The sequence below is a fragment of the Plutella xylostella genome, chromosome 29, assembly GCF_932276165.1.
Source record: "Plutella xylostella chromosome 29, ilPluXylo3.1, whole genome shotgun sequence".
Classification (NCBI taxonomy): Eukaryota; Metazoa; Arthropoda; class Insecta; order Lepidoptera; family Plutellidae; genus Plutella; species Plutella xylostella.
The window spans coordinates 3,110,502-3,132,364 of record NC_064009.1 but is presented as its reverse complement, the minus strand read 5'-3'; the positions used below and the strand labels follow the sequence as shown (position 1 = coordinate 3,132,364).

Genomic DNA, 21,863 nt, shown 5'->3' with positions numbered 1-21,863 from the left:
ACTTAGCATCTGCTGTGCTATTTTGTAAAGTCTCCAGCAAAGCCCATATTGCCTAGATAATCTAGATATAAGCAGTTAGTATATTTTTATTCACTTGGTCTATAATTTCGTTTCGCATCGTAGTCGTAGTCTCGAACCCATGGATATACGAAGTACTCGTATTTGGACCTGTTAGCCATTCATAACCTGATCATAGTGAAAAAAAGAACTAATAATTAGGAATCAATTGTAGCGTAGCGTAAAAATAACGACCTACAGAAGCGTACGTCGTTATTTTTATGTTAGTTAAGCTTATGAAATTCTCGACACTACGATAAAACATGCATTCTTAAAATAAAGGTACCTAAAGCAAGATTTATTATGATATGATGTAAACAGACGATTATAAAGAGACTAATCCAGCTTTTCTGAAAAAAAACCTCAAATTACGTAGGTACATTCTTAATGCCATCTCCCCGTCGTCAGTGCAGTTGCAGAATAGCCCAACGACTGGAGCACTTCGAGCGCAGTCGAGTGTTATAAGAAGCACGGCCATTCTTGTCGCGTCTATTGCTGTTATTACGGAAAAGTGCTGTGTCATCTTATTCTTAGGGTTTCTACATGCTATATGCTATTTAGTATTTGCAGCCTTTGAACCGAAAATGACCATAGAGTTTTATTTGTGTCCGATTTTACGGTAAAAAAGTTATTTGCACTTCTACATGAACGTAAGTATATAGAACTATGTCTTTGTCCTCTGACATCATGGTACTTTTTATCATCATTTGGATACAATTTTATACAACGTAGTCAAAGTTGCTCCGACTAGCTTATCATCATTAGTATATTATTCTAAAACTTAGAATCAACTTTATTCAGGGTGTTGCAATAAGGGTGCACTAACTCACCCCCTTTCGGCTCAGTATACCCTTTTGGCAACGCCCTGTATAATAATACATTTCTTCTATATATTACTGGATTCCACCGAGTATAGTTATGTCCACTTAACAAAATGAACTTTAAAAACATGTACATCGGATTACGTGCCAAGTAGATTACGGCACATTCACTTATCCAGTAACTGTGGCCTCGTGACCGGCCATTTGTTAGCGACGTCGCCTCACGTACTACTTGTTAAGTCTGCTCTTTCAAAATCAATTCTAATGTTATGTTATTAGAGTTAGTTATGTCTTTTTTCATGGATTGAATTTGGCTGAATAAGTAGGTACGTAAGTTTATGTTTTCTTACTCTATATTATGATTATACTGTGGGATAGTTAGATAGAAAAGTAATTCAAACGTAGGTAAAAGTACTAGTAACTGGCAGTTTAAGCGACTAGCAACACAAAAAAATATATTAAAAATAAAGTATTGACCTGATTTAAGCACTGGTAGGCTTGAATTACTGGCAATAAGATAACGAACAATTATAGGCATAAATGGTAAAGATATATGATTAATATTCGATTTTAATGAAGTTTATATCAACTACCCCCAAAAAACCTAGTAACTGGCAGTAAAAATTAGTAACTGTCACATGATGTTTCAGTAACTGGCACCTTTTAAAAAATCATGCAATTACGTCAATAAGTACTCTAAAATCAAGAAAATATTTGATATTAGGTAATGTACAATTACCTGTCTAGGTTCTGTACCGGTAAGACTCAAAATCACCGTTGTAATGGTCGACTTCTACGACAAAATGACAGTACAAGTATGCGACGAATTGTGGGTCCATATGAATGCAACAAATCGGGAAACCCTTGGATTTGGAAACGGAAATGGAGAAAGCAAATGCTTGTGAACCTTGATGTATTCATTCAGCAGCTTGGGAGAAGTCACCTTGCTAAGTTGAAGACTGCTGACGGCAGTATAGTTGCCTCTAAGCTGAAATTTCTTGCGGAAATTGAAGGTTTCTACGGCTTTCAGCTTCACATGCTCTGGGTAAAGACAGAATTAGTACAGCTCTTCTGAAAGCTATTACTATCCTCGAACAGCTTCAGAAGCTCTTTAACCAATTTTGTTTATAAGTCATGTTTTCAAGCTGTTTTATAAGGTCATCACGAACCGTGTTTCTATCAAGTTCTTCAAGGACTATAAGAAAGCCTTTGATTCCATTTAGACCTGCAGTTAGGTAGGCAGTTCTGGAATTCCCTCGTTGTAACATGCATAGCGGCCTTAATGCAGCAACAGTATATTATCTCTACCTTGGACAGACTATTCGACTAGGCAGAAGGAACTTCGAAAACTAAGCTGTAAGGTGCATAAAACAAAATATTACTGGATTGGACTGCATAGGGAAAGATTTGACAAATTTTCACATAAATGCCTGAAGGCAAAGGTCTTCAGTCAATGCGTCTCACTGGTGATGACGTATGGATCATAGACGTGGACACTGACGGTTGGACTGGTCCACCGATTCAAAATCGATCAGCGGGCATTGGAAAGATTGGTGGTTCTTTGAAGGACCATATCAGAAATAAGGTAATCCGTGAGAGAACATGAGTAACCAATATAGCTCTTAAATTCTGTATGCTCAAGTGGCATTAGGCCGGCCATAGCTGCCGAAGAACCGATGACCAGTGGGGTAAACGCGCTCTAGAGTGGAGACCACGAACAGGCAAGGGTAGCGGCGGATACCTTCGGGCCAGCTGGACCAACGACCTTATAAAGCTGACCGGTAGTGGCTGGATGAGGAAGATCGAGAACTGAGTGCAGTGTCACTGGTGATGAGAGGTCCAGCAGTGGACAATTACAGACTACTGTAGATTGCCTTGATTTTATAGTCATTTTTCTGAAAAGAAACATGAAAGAAATGTTTACCGCACCAGTAAGTGCCAGTTATTGGTGCGTAAAAAAACGTATGCAGATTAGTAACTGGCAGCCCCGTGCCAGTTATTGAAACCAAGCTGCCTAGACACTGGGGGTTTTTGCAGTGCACTTTAAATCGTATTTTCTGTCGATAGAAGGTATAAAATAGCTTAAAATCACAAAACCCAAAATATTAGTAACTGGCAGGGGGGTGCCAGTTACTAAGTGAAGATATAAATTGCATTTCAGTAACTAGCACTCTAAAATATAACTCAAAAGCAACTAAAATCACAGTGAATCGGGCTATTTTATTTTATTTTATTAGATTATTTTATTCTATTATGATATTGTTTAGACCTTCCCCTACTTCCTTGTTATTGTCACACTATCAAAAACTTATTTATTTTCGCGAAAACAGGCCATACAAATTTTGGTGTCTCCTTAAGAAAAACTTAACGCACGTGCATTTTTTTGGCGATCTTCGCCGCTTTGACTGAGATAATTTCCAGCGCCGGAAAATACCCACCTAGCGGCGTAAAATTAAACTATAATATCAATGAATAATTGGAGATTGCTGTAAACACATCAAAGATGGTCTTACTATATCCAAAAGCTTAATATATTTACTTTTATAGTCATAGTGCCAGTTACTGACGCATGCCAGTTATACCACGATTTACCCTAAGTCTTTTTAAGTTTCGTTATGTTTTTTGGTTTGCAAATTCAGTTTGCAAGCTATAAAAGATTTTTCTCCTTCGAACAGTTTCTTTAAGCAAGTTAATGCTTTTGAAGATTTTTATTGGTTTATTGCAACAATAAAACTTGTTATGTAAATTAAATTACTTATTGACTTGTTTTGTTCAGTAAGTTGGAGCCATTATTGAAATATACCTAACCAAAACTTTAGCGATAGAAAGTCAATCATTATAATCTTATTAGATTTATATTTTTTTCTCATAAGTTGCTTTTTCTTTTAACTTCAAAGGTTTTTTTTGTTATAAAACTATCACAATGGCATGATTGTACGGGATTTTAAGAGCCAGTTTCTAATCAACTGTTTTGAAAACATTAATCATTCGATTCTATCTTTATCATTGAATTGAGATAGATTTATTACATACTTCACGATAACTTCATATCAGTATTCAAGTTATACATTCGATTCAGTGGCTTCGTGACTGATTTTACAATTTCTCCAACACTCTTCATAAAAACCGGCTAGACATAGTTTTTTAGTTTTTTGTTCTTGTCTAGACTGTAGGGAGAGTGTGTTACTCAGCCAGGAGAAAAATTTAATATCATAGTAGGAAAATAATTGAAAAAATTAGGCAAGAATGCAGCATACACGTTACACGCTCATAAATGCAACATATAGAATAGAATAGAATACTCTTTATTATAGAATATCTTTTTCATATGTGTGTGTACAGAATCCTTACCGAACATTTACGCTACTACATACTGAAGTTACCTACTAAACTGAAACGAATGGGTAGGTGTTCTTAAGTGTGTTATGCTTCTCTTAATTCAATAATCAAAGTGGTTCAGTAGGTGGTGTAGGTGTATAGGCTAGTCTTTGGAAATTTTACTGATAAAACAGTCTTTTCCTTAAAATTTTATTTGAATAACAAAATTATACATAGTACTTACATTTTAATATAAAAAGTTAGGTACTTTATTATAATACTTAAGTTGTTTATTTTACACCTATGCATTTAAAAAAATATATTGTATCTATCCGTAAAATTTGAAATTTTCAGCGACTGCATTTACTTTCCTTAGTATAGTTTCTCATTCATCAATGTTAAAGTCCGGGAATAACGGATGGCGATGTCGCTAAGCTACTTTAACGTCGTTACAATGCCGTTGTGCATACTAGTAGTAGTAGGTACTAGTAGTAAAAAAAATTATAACTTTGTATTTTGAGTGTAGAGAATGCTGTTAGCATTAAGTTCGCCTATGTACATATTTATAATTGTGCAAAAAAGAATTTAATAATAATAATACAACACTTATCATAATTATCCCCACGGAACATAAAATTTCTATGGTACGCCCGCGTAGCAATTTGTCTACGACAATGCTACTCCTCGTAGAAATACGTTTAATGATAAGACATGATATAGAAATGAAAAGAATAGAATACTACGTTATTGACTAAACAGGCGGCCTTATTGCTAAAAGCGATCTCTTCCAGGGAACCTTTGCGTGGAGGAGACACTTAAAAAATAAAGGAGGAAGGTGTAAAAAATGCTGTAGTTAAAATTCATATACACCGTTTTTAATATCTGCTATCTTTTTCCATTAGCCGGGTGCTTTCCACAGTGCTGGGTTCGCAAGAGTATGGGATTTTGTATGGTATCGCTTTTTCACTCATCGACGACGGCCCGGTTTCATACATTTTTGTTTCGCCGGCGCTAAGGCTGTGAAAAAAGCCTGTTACATCAATAAAAAATATTCTTCCAACGATTGGAATTTCACAAAGCAAGCGATTATTGAGCCAACATCCAACTGTGTCAATTGAAACAGTTGAACACAATAATCTCCGCAAAGGAACAATGACATCTCAAGCAAGGCGGAGGATACAATAAAAAGCTTTCGAACAGTGATGAAACACCGCTTTCCGCCTCATCAGCGAGACACAATGGAGAAACATCTGGACAGGAGTAAGGGTGAAGTGCTACAATTACTCTTACTAGGCCCGAAGTCTGTTTTTTTATTGATGTCATAATATTTAGCTGACCAGTTGCCGCCATCTAAGTCTCTGAAGAGCCCTCTTGTTGTTGCTTCATATATTGCATATTTCGATACGATACGACAATGTACCTTAATATTATCACAAGATTTAAGAGAGAATTTGAAAGTGAATCATGTTAAAGTATGATACTCGTATCATACGCCCTACTATGTGTCGGACTAACGTACATCGGAATCATAAACTTTATAAATAACAATCACCGAAATTTCGTACTTCGAAATTCAGTAGCGGAGTCGGGGACAATCTTAGCTCGCGATAGCACATCATATGATATATATTTGATGACTTAAACATAACACTTCTCTCGTATCATATATTCTCATAGAAAAACCAATAAATCAGGCATGTTGCAGCTTGTCTCCGGCGGCGGTATTATCCACTGCTATCTGGACACGCCGCGTGACGGGACAACGATTATTTATTATCTCCATTTATAACTCTATTTGTTTAGCTATGGAAGAGCATTGTTGTGGCCGTGTTCTCATCGCAATATGTCGAAGTGCTATGGCATGGCTATGGCCAGGTATAAACATGAATTAATTATTTTTTTGGGTGTGAATATTAAACTTAAGATCTGGTAGCCGATTTATATAAAATTTTAATTTACAATGCTAAAACGTAAATTTAGTTTTTCAGTAATGTACTTTGTTCGCTACATAAATCCGATTTTCTACATGCCAAATTTAAGATTTCCAATGCTAAATTAAAATTTGTTCTTTCAGAATGATCTTTATTAAAACATCTGCGGCGGAATAGTTATTCACGATATGCAATTTGAACTGTCTAACATTTAAACAATGCAATTTCAGTGAGATAAACTTCTCATTTAATTTTTAAGATCATTAAAATTCCATCAATTTCCCCAGTTATTTTATATTTTAGTGAAAAAGATTTCAAGACTGAGAGTAATTGAAATTTTCAATAACGTTTAAAGTTTCTTGCGCCATCTCGAAAATAATAACTTACTTTAGTTGTAACAAATTGTACATCGGGAAGTTTGATTCTGGACAAATGGCCATCATTTATAAAGGTCCAAACACTTGCAAGTGTCGGCATGAAATATGAATAGTCTAGCGGTTTTCAGCACTTCTGTTACACGTACTATTAAAATTATAGATAGGTACGTGTCTTATGCAATACAATTTCAGATTCATCAAATATTAAACATAACGATTTGTTATTTCTATCTGTCATCCTGTTCATCCGGTTATCTGACGCCTTAGCATGAATAATTTTCATCGTGAACGTGAAGTGAAATTAAACGATAAATTTTGTAGGAAAATTTTAGTTCTGCTACCGACTGCCAGGGGCTCTTTTCATATTTTCATACAAAATTACTCGATGAATTCTACTTCACGTTCGCGATGAAAATTCATGCCAAGGATGTGTGATATCTGTAACAGTTAAATTCTTATCACAAATATAAGATTGCGTAAAAATTCCTACTTTGCTCAGAACAACACGGACACAAGGTGGGCTAAGTAAGGACATTCATCAACGATATTATAATACGGACTAGATGGAGTGTCAGTGCAAAAGAAACGTCTCCACACATACTCTCTATTATACACCACTGAGCTATTTTAAATTAGGTCGGTTAGAAGATTTGTGACTTGTGAGTATTCATTGGTACAATATTTGTCGTTAGGTTGAACTTAAAACGGTTTTTCATGACAAAATGCAGACAGTTTGCTTCGTTTTTGTATGCGATTCACCATCTTGTTCATATATCCTTAATCTAAGACGCTCATACAAAAAAATAGACAGTAAAGAAACAAACTGTCACCTCTATAAAGCATTGGGACCGGCCGGGGCTGTCTAAGCTCATTTCTCCGCCTGTCCCCAGCACCGCGCACGAATGTCCAAGAAATATATTTTTGTTTTACTCTTCTTGACAAGTTCGTTGGCTGAATATTATCTCCGAGTTTTTAAAGGCTTAAGTTTTTATTTTAGTTTTCGGCTTAGTATACTCTTTATAATCGTTTTTGCAACACCTGTATAATCCTTTTACCTCACTACAAAGTATTTTCACTTCTTATTCATGTGGAAAAGTGGTATTTGTTGATAAGTTTAATAGTGGATAATTTTAGCTTACATTGTCATTTGTTTATGCTACGCTTACCTTTATAGCGATCGTATAAGAGCTGTAAAGGTTGAGTACTTCAATACAATACAATGTTGTTAATATGTTATTTAGCTATCCTTAGTACTACTTTGTTACATTGAGCGATGATAGAGGTATCTTACGTTAAAACTTACTATAATTATACTCGTAGATAATATCGGAAGTTAAAAGGTTCAAGGTTCATAAAACCATGTAAATTACACACAAAAGATTAGTTAAGTCACGCAGTAGGCTTAAGGCATATACCGATTGAAGAAAAAAAAGCACGCAAGCACGCAGTATGATTTTTTTACACAACGCAAAGCGAGGCTAAATCAAATTTCACATCACATAAATTGAAATTTTATCAAATTTGTCAAAGCATTATTATAATCTTAACTGCTGCTGTAGCATGTTTGCAATTCAGTTGTACAATAGAACTGTAATTGAATGAACGTCACTAACAAGTCTATGCCAAATAAACACGCCGTGAAGCCAACTAGTGCCGAGCAATCAGTGAGTTTGGACTAAGCGGCCGACTGTTTGTCAATCCTATCGGGCTATGTCTGCAGCTACAGTCCTTGCAGCTATCAGCCGCAGTATAGAGGTAATATGGTTGCAACATAATAATATCAGCTTTCAACTATGATTTCCAGAAGGCCTCATGGGGCGCAAAGACGCGTACAGTGCGACAAACTTATCTGTCCCGGTCACAGTTAACTAAATTGGTCCATATCTCATTATTTCCTAATAAATTATATGTCGATATAGATTAAATGGGTTTATTAAAACGGCAAGGGTAAATTACCATCACGGGAAAACTTAACATCTTAAAGAATGAAAAAATATTAGACATTTACGTGAGCTCTCACCGGAACAGATACGTGGTTTGTGGCACTGTACGTGACAAAAGTTTTGCATCGCTCTCACTCACGTCGCGTGGCTTCGAGAGCGAGTGCGACGGAAATTTTTTGTCATGTTTTGACTCGTGCTAGGCCTTCAGAAATTGTAATCACCGTTTATTCCCGAATAGTTATTGCTTAGAGATTAGGTTTACATCTTGAGGGAATAGCTCAACTTGTACTAAGCTTACAGCTAGTTATTGTTTAATGCAAGTTTAATGATCATAATTATAATGTCTAAAGTAGTATCATTGTCACGGGTCACGGGTGGGTGATGCAAGGGTATTGTCAACTGTGTCAGACTTGGTTGTATACACTTCGATGGATGTTATTATGCAGCTCTTAAATCACTTGATGTTCACAAGCTCTTTGAGATCAGTACCGTACAGCAAGTAGCCACGATGTATATATGTGATATTAAGTATATTATATACATGCACATACTAGTAGTAGTAGATATTACTCGTACTGGAAATTGTACTCCGCCGCATACAAAACTTCATTTAAAGTTAAGTCTAGCTTACCGACTGCATAAACTGAATTTTGTTCTAAATATGGCTCACAGGGGCTGAAGTACTTAATATAGTTTAAAACTCTGTATCCAACTAATGTCAAATTAGTTACATACAAGTTTCTTACAGCGAAATATCATTTATTTCTACTGTAAAAAGCTAATTGCACATACATAATGTTGCAAAAGTGGTACAGTAAGCCGAAAGCTGGTCACCCTGAGGGTCTTGGTTAGTAACTTTCGTCCTACCACAGTACAAAATTTGAAAAAAAAGGAAATTGAAATTTTAAGTCGCGACATTTTACTATGGGAAATAGATTTTTTCTAAACTACTTCGCAAAAGTTGTTTAAAATGACCCTCCAGATATCCCAGACCCTGAGGCGACGACCCCTTTCAAAATACCATATTAAAAGTCTGTCAACATCCTACTTTCAACTCTTTTACGTTTTTAGTTTCGAATAAACTCACTTTATAAGAAGATATAAAGTTAAGTGAGCATCCATTAGGTACTTAATTTCACAATGATGTACGAGTAGAATCTTTTCTAGACAGCCCAGACTCATTTTATAGACATCCTAAAGCCAATTGTTGAGCTTAATGGTGAGCTTACTGTAAAACAGCACTTAAGTCGTTACCCTTAAGGTCGTTAGTCTACTACTTTAACTGAATTACCTTTGTCGTTAACACCCAGTAATATGAGGGAAGTGGTGATAAAATACGTAGAATTGTCTTATAAATAAGAGACTAATTCAAGGATAATTCGTAATATTTACGGCAATTTTGGTTTCCATATTATAACATAAATACCGAGGATTACAACTACGACTAGTTTTAAAAATAGAAACCCCAAAATATCTAACTAAAAAATAAATAAATAAATGTATAAAACTTGGCCACTGTGGTGGAGAGAATAGTCAGTCACATCAGAATTGCGTTAACCGCTGACTTTCTATGTGTACCTATGTAGATACGTCAGTGATTTAGAAATTATAACAACACCTTATCCCTGCATTTAAAACAATTCATGATTATTTACATTGGTACTTATTTATTAATTTAATTACAATTGCGTAGTATACAGGGTGTCCCAAAAGTCAACGTCATCCCTTAAAGGGCTGATAGGTCAGCACATGAATATCATAATATGACTTTAGTAAAAACTCGATAATTTTCGAGATATTGACACTTTTATAAATTTGCTGAAAATCGACACCTTGGATCAGTTTTTTGCGTGCCGCCGGTACAAAAATCCATATTGTAGGAATTTGTTTGGTGTTGCAACACCCTGTATAGTCGTGCTATTGATCGCAGTCAAAATAAATATCGAGTAATCCTGTATGTTTAAAAAAAACACGGTTTTCAAAGTCATAAAAGGTAATCGTATTTTTTTATAAACAACTTTGACTCTACATACTTTAAAAAAAATACACCACGCAAACCTGGCACCTTATTTGAAAAGATTGCTCATTTAATGCAGTTTCCAAAATGGTATGAAACGTTGCTACTGTTTCAATTAACAAAAAAGTTATTGCTATTTTAGTACAAAACGACCTCGATGTAAAATTATTTGAAGGAAATTTATCTGACTGAATTTATTAAGGGTAAGTCATGTTGGAATGAGTAAAAGTAAAATAGGTGGTGGGGTCAGCCGTGGCAACATAGATGACGCAAAAATAGCTAAGAAAAAACTTACCAAACTCTTATTAAACATATTTTGCGTGTTTTACACCTTATTTAAAAAAAACAAACATTTATTGACTTTTATTTTTATTTCTCAAAATTATATCACCACATTATTATATTAAGTACATAATCAGCAAAAAATAATACTCATTAATGGTTATAATCATAATTTTGAGAGTTTGGTTTTGTTTAACAATAACTTTAAAATAAATAACAAGTAATTAGAGGTAATGTTAATGACAAACTGATCTGTCCCTTTTTTGGATACTGTGGGTGTACAATGTACATGAGGAAGCGTTTTACTTGTACAATATCACACATTATCACTACTCAGGAATGTACGTTACCATGCGCTACATTTATGGGGAATGTGGAGTTGCTATAGTCCACTTTTTTCGAGAAAGATACTAAAAATGCGTTTTTTATTAACTGTGACAACGTTGTCTCTTTCCCCACTCCCGGCCACACCACCTATTTTACTTTTACTCATTCCAACATGACTTACCATTAATAAATTCAGTCAGATAAATTTCCTTCAAACAATTTTACATCGAGGTCGCTTTGTACTAAAATAGCAATAACTTTTTTGTTAATTAAAACAATAGCAACATTTCATACCATTTTGGAAACTGCATTAAATGAGCAATCTTTTCAAATAAAGTGCCAGGTTTACGTGGTGTATTTTTTTTACAGTATGTAGAGTCAAAGTTGTTTATAAAAAAATACGATTACCTTTTATGACTTTGAAAACCGTGTTTTTTTTAAACATACAGCATAACTCGATATTTATTTTTACTGCGATCAATAGCAGGGCTATACAGGGTGATGCAACACCAATTAAATTCTATTAATATGGATATTTGTACCGGCGGCACGCAAAAAACTGATCCAAGGTGTCGATTTTCAGCAAATTTATAAAAGTGCCAGTATCTCGAAAATTATCGAGTTTTTACTCAGGTCATATTGTGATATTCTGGCCTCTCATGAGCTGACCTATCAGCCCTTTAAGGGATGACGTTGACTTTTGGGACACCCTGTATAAGTAAATACTGGAGTAACATTAAATTTAATTCTCCACTATTTTAACCCTCCGTTACAGCAATAAACTGTAAGTTATATATTTTACATGTAGGGGAACAACATCGCTATTCGCTATCTACTTAAGTGCCATTGTGTGGAACCACATATGTGATTATAAACATTCTAGGAGTAAAATTTACGAGAGCTAGCATGTAATGTTTACGATTCATGTAGGCTCAGTGGGCGTTTGGCTGAATAAAATGTGCAACAAATAAACTAAAATATTGATGTTACTCAACCTATTTAATACATAATTTATGTATTTAAGCTTATGCTTAAATAAGAGGTATTTAAACAGTAGCTCGCTACGTAGAGTTATAACTATCTGCAAATGTAAGTGGCGCATTTGTTAAAATATGAATTAGTATACTCTGACCAGCATGTACAGTCTACAAAATAAATAAATATATTCATTTCCAGCGCGAATAAATTCACATTAAGATTCACGAACTAGTGAGAGGTGGCACGAGAGCACTTTTTCAATATTCATGTATCGAATAATTGTTCTTCAACTCACTGACCTTCCCTTCGGACCGCGCTTGCGATAGACGTGTAATTTGCTGTCGCGTTTCGCTCCTAAATTTTAAAATTTAAATAAATTCTAACAAGTAAACTCAGTGAATAGCGTGCTTTGTCCAGTTTATCAAGCTCCTCAATATCAGAATCGCCACCTGTGCGCGGAGACCAACGTATACTGGTTGAGATAAGGTGCGACACTGATACCACATAAACTGCGAACTTGGACGTTCATCGAAACTACCATTCATAATGCCTCTCACTCACTCCCCCTCAAAATCGGGATCAGACACAAATCTCCTCGGTAAGGATAAGGATACCAACCAAGATTTTTTGCATACCATATCAACACGAAGCAAACGCAAACGCACCGATGAAGATCTAGCCGCGACTATTGAAAATGAGTTAAAATCATTTTAAACTGAAATAATGGCTATGCTTACAACTTGGAAGCAAGAAGATGATTGCAAACAAAACCAAAGGGACGAGATACTTAAGGAGATAAAAAAATTCTACACAGGAATTAGAAAAATCGATGGACTTCATATCGTCACAATATGAAGAAATGTCAATAAAAATCAACGGACTAGAACAAAAAACCAAAATGCAGGATGAAATGATTTCCACCCTCAGATCTGAGATTGAGAATCTACACCGTGAACCTAAGAAGTCATATCTGGAGATCCGAAATGTACCAGCAGAGACCAATGAAACAAAGCAAACACTTACCACATCCGTTGTCACCCTATGCAAGACAATAAACGTTGAAGTTTCTCCAGCCGATATACGGGATATTTACAGGATTCCAGGAAAGCGCGACGCCAACAAACCCGTGATTGTAGAGCTCTCAACCAAAGAAAAGAAGCTAAGCATCCTCAAAACATCAAAAATCTACAATATGCAACATAAAACTTCAAAACTGAATGCTTCTCACCTGGGTTTCAAACAAACATCTCCTATATATGTGTCCGACCATTTAACTCCCTATGCAAACCGACTTTTCTTCTTGGCTCGTGACTTAACTAAGTCTAATCTCTACAAATACAGCTGGTCATCAATGGGCAAGGTATTTATAAAGAAAAGTGATGATACCCCAGCAATATTGATCAAAAACGAAGAACAACTACTAGAACTAAAGTCAAAGTGACTATCTGTCTGCATTCCTAGTAAATTTTTCGTATTCATTACTCTTTTATTTTGCATGTTACAATTAAGTGAACTAGCTCTTTCTTCTTGTTATTTACTATGTCTAGAAATAAGGAATACTATCTATCCAAACCCCAACTACCAACAATTGACCAACACACCCAAACCAATACAATTTCTACCCAGCCAAATTGCTATAAAGTTATGCCCTTATTGCACCTCTGCTTATCATCACCACTACGAAGTAGTTACTCTACTTATTTAATTAATACAAATGGTTGATATTATTTCTATTCAAGATGAAATAGACTCTTTCAGTGTATCCGATAGTTTTTTGTTAGACCCAGAGGAATACTCAAAAACTTGTAGAGGCACCACATCATTAAAGATTATGACACAAAACATACGGAGCATTAACGCTAATCTCGACTCTTTCTGCTTACTTCTTAAAAGAACAAAAGTTGACATTGATATTTTGGTACTAACAGAGTGCTGGCTTGATGCTATCAAACCAATTCCGCAAATACGCGGCTACAATTCATTCGCTACTTCGAATCTCCTGAACCAGAACGACGGCATAGTCATCTACGTAAGAGACAATATAACATGCACAGTAGATGAACCAGTATGCGATGAAACTAATTGCCTTACTGTCAAGATCAAAGAGGATACTGCTATAGTAGCAATTTACAGGTCACCATCATTCTCAAATACCGATAAGTTCCTAAGCTCTATTGATGTGGTGTTAACATCTATGAAATCTTTTACGAATATATTCTTCATCGGCGACGTAAATATCGACATAAAACCCAATAATCTAGATCGTTCTTCTAATAGTTACCTTAATCTTATGGCAGAACATGGACTGCTGCCCGCTCATACGTATCCAACAAGGGAGGATAACTGCCTTGACCATATTAATTTAAAATCACAATTTCGTGCTCAAACCTATGTTCTGAAAACCCAAGTAACAGACCATAGACCAGTCACAATTTCACTTGACTGTATTAAACAGAATGAAAACACATCCGTTAACACATTACGCAATAAAATAAACTACCCTAAAGCCATTTCCTTCCTTGAAACATCAGATCTTGAACCAATTCTTAGCTTTAATGATCCAAATAAAGCCGCAGACCTATTGGTAAACAAAATTACAAGAGCTCTAGTTGAAAATACGTCAACGCTTCATATCCCAAGACGATATCGGGTGTTCAAACCCTGGATGACAACGGGTTTACTAAAGTGTACAAAAACCAGAGACAAACTACACGCTAAAACCAAACAACAACCTGGAAATCAAATCGTTAGTTTAACATACCGCAGATATCGGAACTTTTGCAACAGTCTATTAAAAAAACTAAAAACATCATATGAAAAGATAGAATTAGAAAAAGCAGCCAATAATCCTAAAAAAACATGGAATATCATCAAGGACATAACTCATCTTCAACAATATAAAAAACCACCAACAGAATTACTTAAATCTAACGCAACTGATGAAATTAATGCAATAAACGAAGTGAATGCGTACTTCTCTGACATAGGCCAATCACTAGCAAAACAAATATTACAAAACCATGATATAACTAGGGATTCCGGTATCCCTAAACATATACATACTAGATCATTTGTCTTACTAGACACTGATGATAATGAAGTCCATAAAGTCATCAACAACCTAAAATCTGATTCAGCCGCTGGATTAGATGGTATTGCTATAAAATTTATTAAAATGACTAAACATATTATTATTCCTTACCTAACACACATATTTAATATGTGCTTCAAAAATGGGGTCTTCCCTGACCTGTTCAAAAAGTCACTTATTCACCCAATACATAAGGGAGGGAATAGAGATGTTGTCGGAAATTATAGGCCAATCTCAGTCCTGCCGGCTCTGTCTAAAATACTAGAAAAACTTATGAACTCGCGTCTAACAAACTATCTTGAAAAAGAAAATCTGATCTCCAATTCACAGTTTGGATTCAGAGCCGGCAGATCTACAGAAGACGCGGTTTCCAGTCTAACTGAGTACATTGTTGACCTACTTGACAATAAAAGGAAGTGTATAGGTATATTCTTAGACTTGGCAAAGGCCTTCGACACCGTCTCTATTCCTATCCTCTTATCCAAAATGGAAAATATTGGAATTCGTGGCCAATCTCTTGAAATCTTTAGCGACTACTTAACTAACCGTACCCAAAGAGTAAAAATAGGTAATCTTACATCATCTGATCTACCGATGACTTTCGGAGTGCCACAAGGCAGTGTTTTAGGTCCGAGCCTCTTCCTCATATACATCAATGAACTGTGCCTACATACACCGGTTAATGGCAGAATATTTTCCTTCGCCGACGACACAGCGTTAGTATACGAGGGAGAGACTTGGATGGAAGCTCGAAACAATGCCGAAACCGGACTTCAAAAGGTAATGATATGGCTCCAAAATAATTTGCTCTCACTAAATCTGACTAAAACCAAATACATGTCATTCTCCATAAGGTCACCAAATTTACACGAAATGTCTATAAAAGCCCACTCTTGCAATTTTCCTAACACATCTACTTGCAACTGTACTCAGCTAGCCAAAGTTTCATCCATCAAATATCTAGGTGTGATTCTCGATGATAGACTATCATGGTCCTATCATTTAGACTATGTCACTACACGCACACGTAAACTAATATATCTTTTTAAAAAACTTCGTCACATTGCGTCACCTAAGTTAAAGAAAACATTATATCTTGCTATGGGCCAATCTATTTTATCGTATTGTATCTCAGTATGGGGTGGTGCATGTAAAACAAAAATATTAAAATTAGAGCGAGCTCAGCGTTCTCTACTGAAAGTCCTATATTTAAAACCCTACAGGTTTCCCACCTTTTCCCTTTTATCTGAAACCGAGGTGTTATCTATAAGACAACTTTTTATAGAAAAAATCATTTTAATCTACCATAGAAAAATTCCATTTGATCCTAACATTTACAAAAATAAACGACGTAACGATCTTATCTGTAAACCCCCCAAAGTCAGAACGGACTTTGCCAGACGCCACTCTAAATTTATTGCCCCGTACTTGTACAAAAAAATAAATCGCATTCTTAAATTATATACAAAAACTACCCATCAATGTAAGATAGATATTAGAAACTGGCTTATGACGTATGACTACGCCAATACCGAATCCCTTTTGGTTATTACTGTTTGAATTGACAAAACTTAACACAAGTCTAAACTTTATGTGGTCTTACGATTCACTAACCTGCTACAAAAGTATTAACTTACCTTACCACCATAGCTATAAGTGTCAAATTCATAATAGCAAATATGAATCATGTATCATACACTTGTTTCACACTTACCCACCTCAACGCTAACATTATATTGGTTGAACTTGTATTACGTTCTTGTACCTAACTTATCTTTTAAATGTTATCGCTGGTTAAAAAAAAAATGTACGTAAGTTATTGTACCTATTTCATATAAAATTGTAAAATTGGTAGTTTCTAGCTATACCTAAGTAAATTTACTCGTAATTATAATATATGTAACTCTGCATGTTATCTGAAGGGAGGCGCCGAGTGCCATAGTACAGGGCTTTCCTAGTTTGGTTACTCGGCGTGTCTTATTATACTTATTAAATAAAATAAAGTTACGATACACCTAATTACAGTAAGCCTAATGCGAGTATATAAATTAAGTATTTATAATAGCCTACCTTAGCTTACTAAGATAAAAATGTTAAGTTAAGTTAAGTAAGTTACACAATAAATTTCTTTATTCTTTATTATTCTTTACTGACATGTAAAGCAGTGTTCGATAGATTCTTCAAGTTTTTGTATTCGATGTGAGTGTTCATTTCAGTGTGAATAAATAACTTTTTTTTACTAAAAATATTTAAATAAAGTTTTATTTATTTAAGTTTTATATAAGACTAAGAATAACAGTCATTGCACTTCGCCGCTTCGATACGTATCTGTTTTGTTGACTGTACTTACGTTGAGCAGTTTATAATTTAAATTAAGCCCCATTAGTGTATTCTGTATTTTGGTCACGTGCAGAATCTTTGTCTTGCAATTGCTTGGTTAAACCGAGTTTAAATTCACAGAGTAGAAGCAACACAACACAGACTGTATATTAAAAGGACAAAGTGCAGAAAATTCGTTTAAATGTTTAACATTTTCCCTTGGAAAAGTCCTTGCGAATGAGGCAGATTATTTGAAATTAAATTTATAATTGCAGAAATGGAGAAACAGGGACCGTGACAAATGTCGAGACATTTTTCTCGAAATATTATTAAGGAGAAAGACACCAGTTGTAAGTGGATTGAATTTAATTAAGGTCATTCAGAGAAATTATACATAAGATATTGGGGATATTAATTCATTACGATATATATGTTGTTGCATATTATATGATTTTTTGTTATTCAAAGGCTTATGATGATTTCTGCAATTTAAAAACATAATTATTTTGAGTCTGCAAAGGAACTTTACCAGCAGCTTTAACGTTTAGATAACCTTACCCTTTGCTCTATATTTTTATGGAGCGTGCTTTCTAAAGCGTTGTTTAGATCCGTGCCTCGATCATGCAATTCATGCTTGACTTATGAAGCAATCTCCTTTCAATTTAGATCTTATCATCCACTGACTTAGCTCATAATAAACTACACTTGCTTGCTTGGCGTTAGTGCAACAACGCAAGGTTTCGTTTATTAAATTTATACTTTGTATAGGGATGCAGGAAAGAATTCACATCGAGGACGTATCACCTATTAAGTGCGGCAGTCAGGGACTATACCATACCCTTATAACTTATAACTTGTTTTGACGACGATTTCAAATAATATATGATTTGAAACTAACTACGTAAATGTTACTTCGTTTTGACTTCGCGCTAGGCCCATTGCATAGACGTCATTTTCATTAAACATACCGTTCTACTGTTTGTCACCGACACACTAACTGCCAGTTTCTATATCTCAATCTGTCCATAACTGGTAGTTGCTTTCATACGATTTTGACATAATCAAAAGTAACAATCTGTCAAAATCGTATGAAAGTAACTACCAGTTATAGATAGATAGAGTTATAGAAACTGGCAGTAAGGCCCTATTTCACAATATCTGGTTAGTGGCTACCTGTAAGATAAAAATCATGCTGTCACACTCTGTTGTTATTTTTTGACAGTGACAGTATGCAACAGGCATTGAGAAACAGGCCCTAAATCTGGGTCTAAGTTTATTCCATGTTTCGTAATAGTCTAAAATTGTTAATTAGACCTATCCATAACTATAATTTATTTTCATAAAGGTTCAAATTTTCGATTCTTTGAATCTTTTGAGTAAAATTTACCTGTAGAGAGTCGTGAAATACGTGAGACACTTGTACAAGTGGTGGGTCGGCCGGTGGGAATACAGCGCGGGGAAATATCGCTCGGGAACACCTATATTTCTTGCACCTTATTTGTCGGTAAAAAAGCGAAATACATTACGTTGTTATGTGAGTAGACAAAAAGTATTTCAGAAAAAGCTAATAGTCTACTTATCGTATCGTATAGAAAACTCGTACAGTCAGCTGCTAAAGTCGTTATACAAATAGACATTTCCAGAAGTTATTCACTTGTACTTACACGAATTATAGCAGTTTATCAATAGTTTGAAGCAGTTGCATCCGTTTAACGACTTTTGCAGCTGAATATAATTCAGACACACACATGCACTCACGCCTTGTACTAATGTACTCCCTTGCGGGGTAGGCAGAGGTGCATTGCTGCACCCACTTTTCACCAGAGTGTTATGTTAGTCCCAATGTAATAGGGGCGAGCCTATTGCCATTTTACGGGCACATCCAAGACCCGAGAACAAATATCTGTGTTTAAACAAATATCTGCCCGAGCCGGGAATCGAACCCGGGACCATCGGCTCAGTAGTCAGGATCACTAACCACTACACCATTCGGTCGTCATATAATTCAGAGTTACTGTTAATATATTATGTCAAGTCCGAACCTGTGCAGCGAGCATAGGATTCGATACTATTTTCGAATCTACACGAAGGGTCACTTTTACCAAACGCTAAACGGAATTAAATCAAATTTTAAATACATTTTCTACTAACTGACAGACGTATGACAGGCTACTAAATACGTTTAGCGTTTGGTGAAATTCCACCTAACATATGGAAAAATCAAATGTCACTTTTGGAACCAACTTTGCCTTACATTTTGACAGTGACAGTTGACGATACGCAACGTTAACGGAGGTTCGAAACTTGTGCTCGCGACTCTGTTGTACATCGCCGTACTTTTGAGTTGCGCGTAGGGAAACTAGTTGCAGAACAAATAATTCTATCTCTTCACTTCCTCGCAAATTTCACTACGGGGCCAACTCCAAAATCAGCAAAAAAAAAGCAAATTTTGCTATACCATTACTGACGATTGCTTTAGAATCGCAATATATCCCAGAATATGCCTGCTCAGTGACGTAGGTCCTTGAGAAACAATATATCGACTTGCTCGTCGGTCCGCGACCGATGAATCATCCCGGGGGATTCCCCGACATGCTTATGGTATCGTAAATTTTGTTTTATGTTGTTATGTGCGAGCCATGGCGGTGCGAGTGGGAGTCTCGTGGTAAATATTGCAAGTTATGGCGGCAAATAAAATGTTTAGTGTTTTTGTTGGATAGGGACATGTGCTTTGTATAATTAAGCCAGTCAAAATAAATGGAATATCCTACTGACTTGCAGGTTAGTTAGTAAATAGGCTCTATAATCTGTGGTTAAAGATTTCAATTTCACTCCAGACGGTATAAAGTTGAAGAGAATTTGAGTATGGATCGAAGAGCCGTGAAGAACAAGAACATGCTGACTCCAAAAACATTTTTTAAATTGTCCCTTTCGTTCTTCTTCCGAGCCCTGTAGTGGTCTGCCAAGTGGCAGCAAGGAGGCCGAATAAAAAAGAAAACATGAAAAATAGTTCTCATTTTAAATTCGTTCTTCTTCCGAGTCCTCTAGCGGAACTGGCACCAAAGAGGTTGAATAAAAAAAAGCCACTCACTGCGGTTCATACTCCGTGAGCAGCTCTTCAAAGTGCAACAGCAGGGTGTGCCCGGGCGGCGCGCGCACGTTGCTGGCACAGCTCACGTCGTCCGGGTAGGCTCGAGGGAACCCCGGGCTGCTGACCGTGGCGTGCGCGTGCGAGCGAGACAGTTGGATCGTCTCGTTGCACTGCAGGATGGTGGAGCTGTAGGGGTCTGCAACAAGGAGGTAGAGATTGGTGGGAGATATTGGCCGAAGACTCTTGAAGGAATCAGTTCTGAGGTTGATGCTAATGAGTCTGATGACGTTTGGCATAGAATCGTTGAGAAACGAAAAAATTGGGTGGATCAAGGTTGGATCGGTAGCACAGAATCCTTCTTCTTAGCATGTCAATGACAACTACTAGAGCTTTCTACTCAGGTTTGTCACTGTAGTGTGCTGTAGTGTAAGGATTTTTCAGTTAGCTTAGATTCAGGTGAGCTGGACGTATACAGGGTGTTAACTTGATTGCGTTGGAGCGGGAAATGGTAGATACAGCTGATGATACTGAACACGATAAGACATTAAAAAACATATATTATTTGCTTTAAGCTGACCAACATAAAACAGTTTTATTTAGTACATTTTAAAATTTCATAGTCACCCTATTCATGTTTAGGTACGTTTGACAGAATGACCATGAACTTGAAAGCCAAGGTCAAGGCCAAACAATTCAAAGCCAAGGTCAATAAAAAAGTATGCGTGCATCAGCACCACACTTATGGAGCCATATCGTCAAGGTACCTACCGAGATTTTGGCTACTCAAAGTACCCAATCCATTGTAGACATTTCATTTTACTCCATAAGTATCACTTTATTGATACACAATTCTTCAATCTTTTATGAATACAGAACAATTTCATTTTATGCTTCATAACATAGGTCACACGTATTCACCGCACAGCACAACATAAAACGAGATGAGGAACAAGGCTTGGTAATCAAAAGATAGAATTGTAGGTACCTTTTCCCTTTTAGGTAATAATTATTGTAGAAAATGATTGTAAACAAGTAAACAATAATGACTGACTGACAGACTAGATCCACAGAGAAGGTAATGACTATCATAAATACTCAATGAGATACGCGAGATTGTTATTATTCTACTGGTATTCAAAGTGAGGCCATACTTATTATAAGGATTTCCGTACTATTCGTCATCAAAGACGTCTCAATCGCAAGTACACAACACAAATCGAGATGAGCGAGTGTAAGTAAAACAATTCATCATTGAAGTAGACCCTGTTATCATCCTGTTATGCATTGTGGTCTCAGGTCGCCAACGAACGG

General features: G+C 35.9%; 1 protein-coding gene across 1 annotated transcript in view; it reads right to left on the bottom strand.

Moving 5' to 3' along the window:
• LOC105385314 overlaps positions 1-21,863 on the bottom strand; it is a 206,477-nt gene that overhangs the window by 54,977 nt on the left and 129,637 nt on the right. The window contains exon 8 of the mRNA XM_048631541.1: positions 20,553-20,748. Coding sequence (XP_048487498.1) covers positions 20,553-20,748 — 196 coding nt within the window. The remainder of the gene's footprint in view (positions 1-20,552; positions 20,749-21,863) is intronic.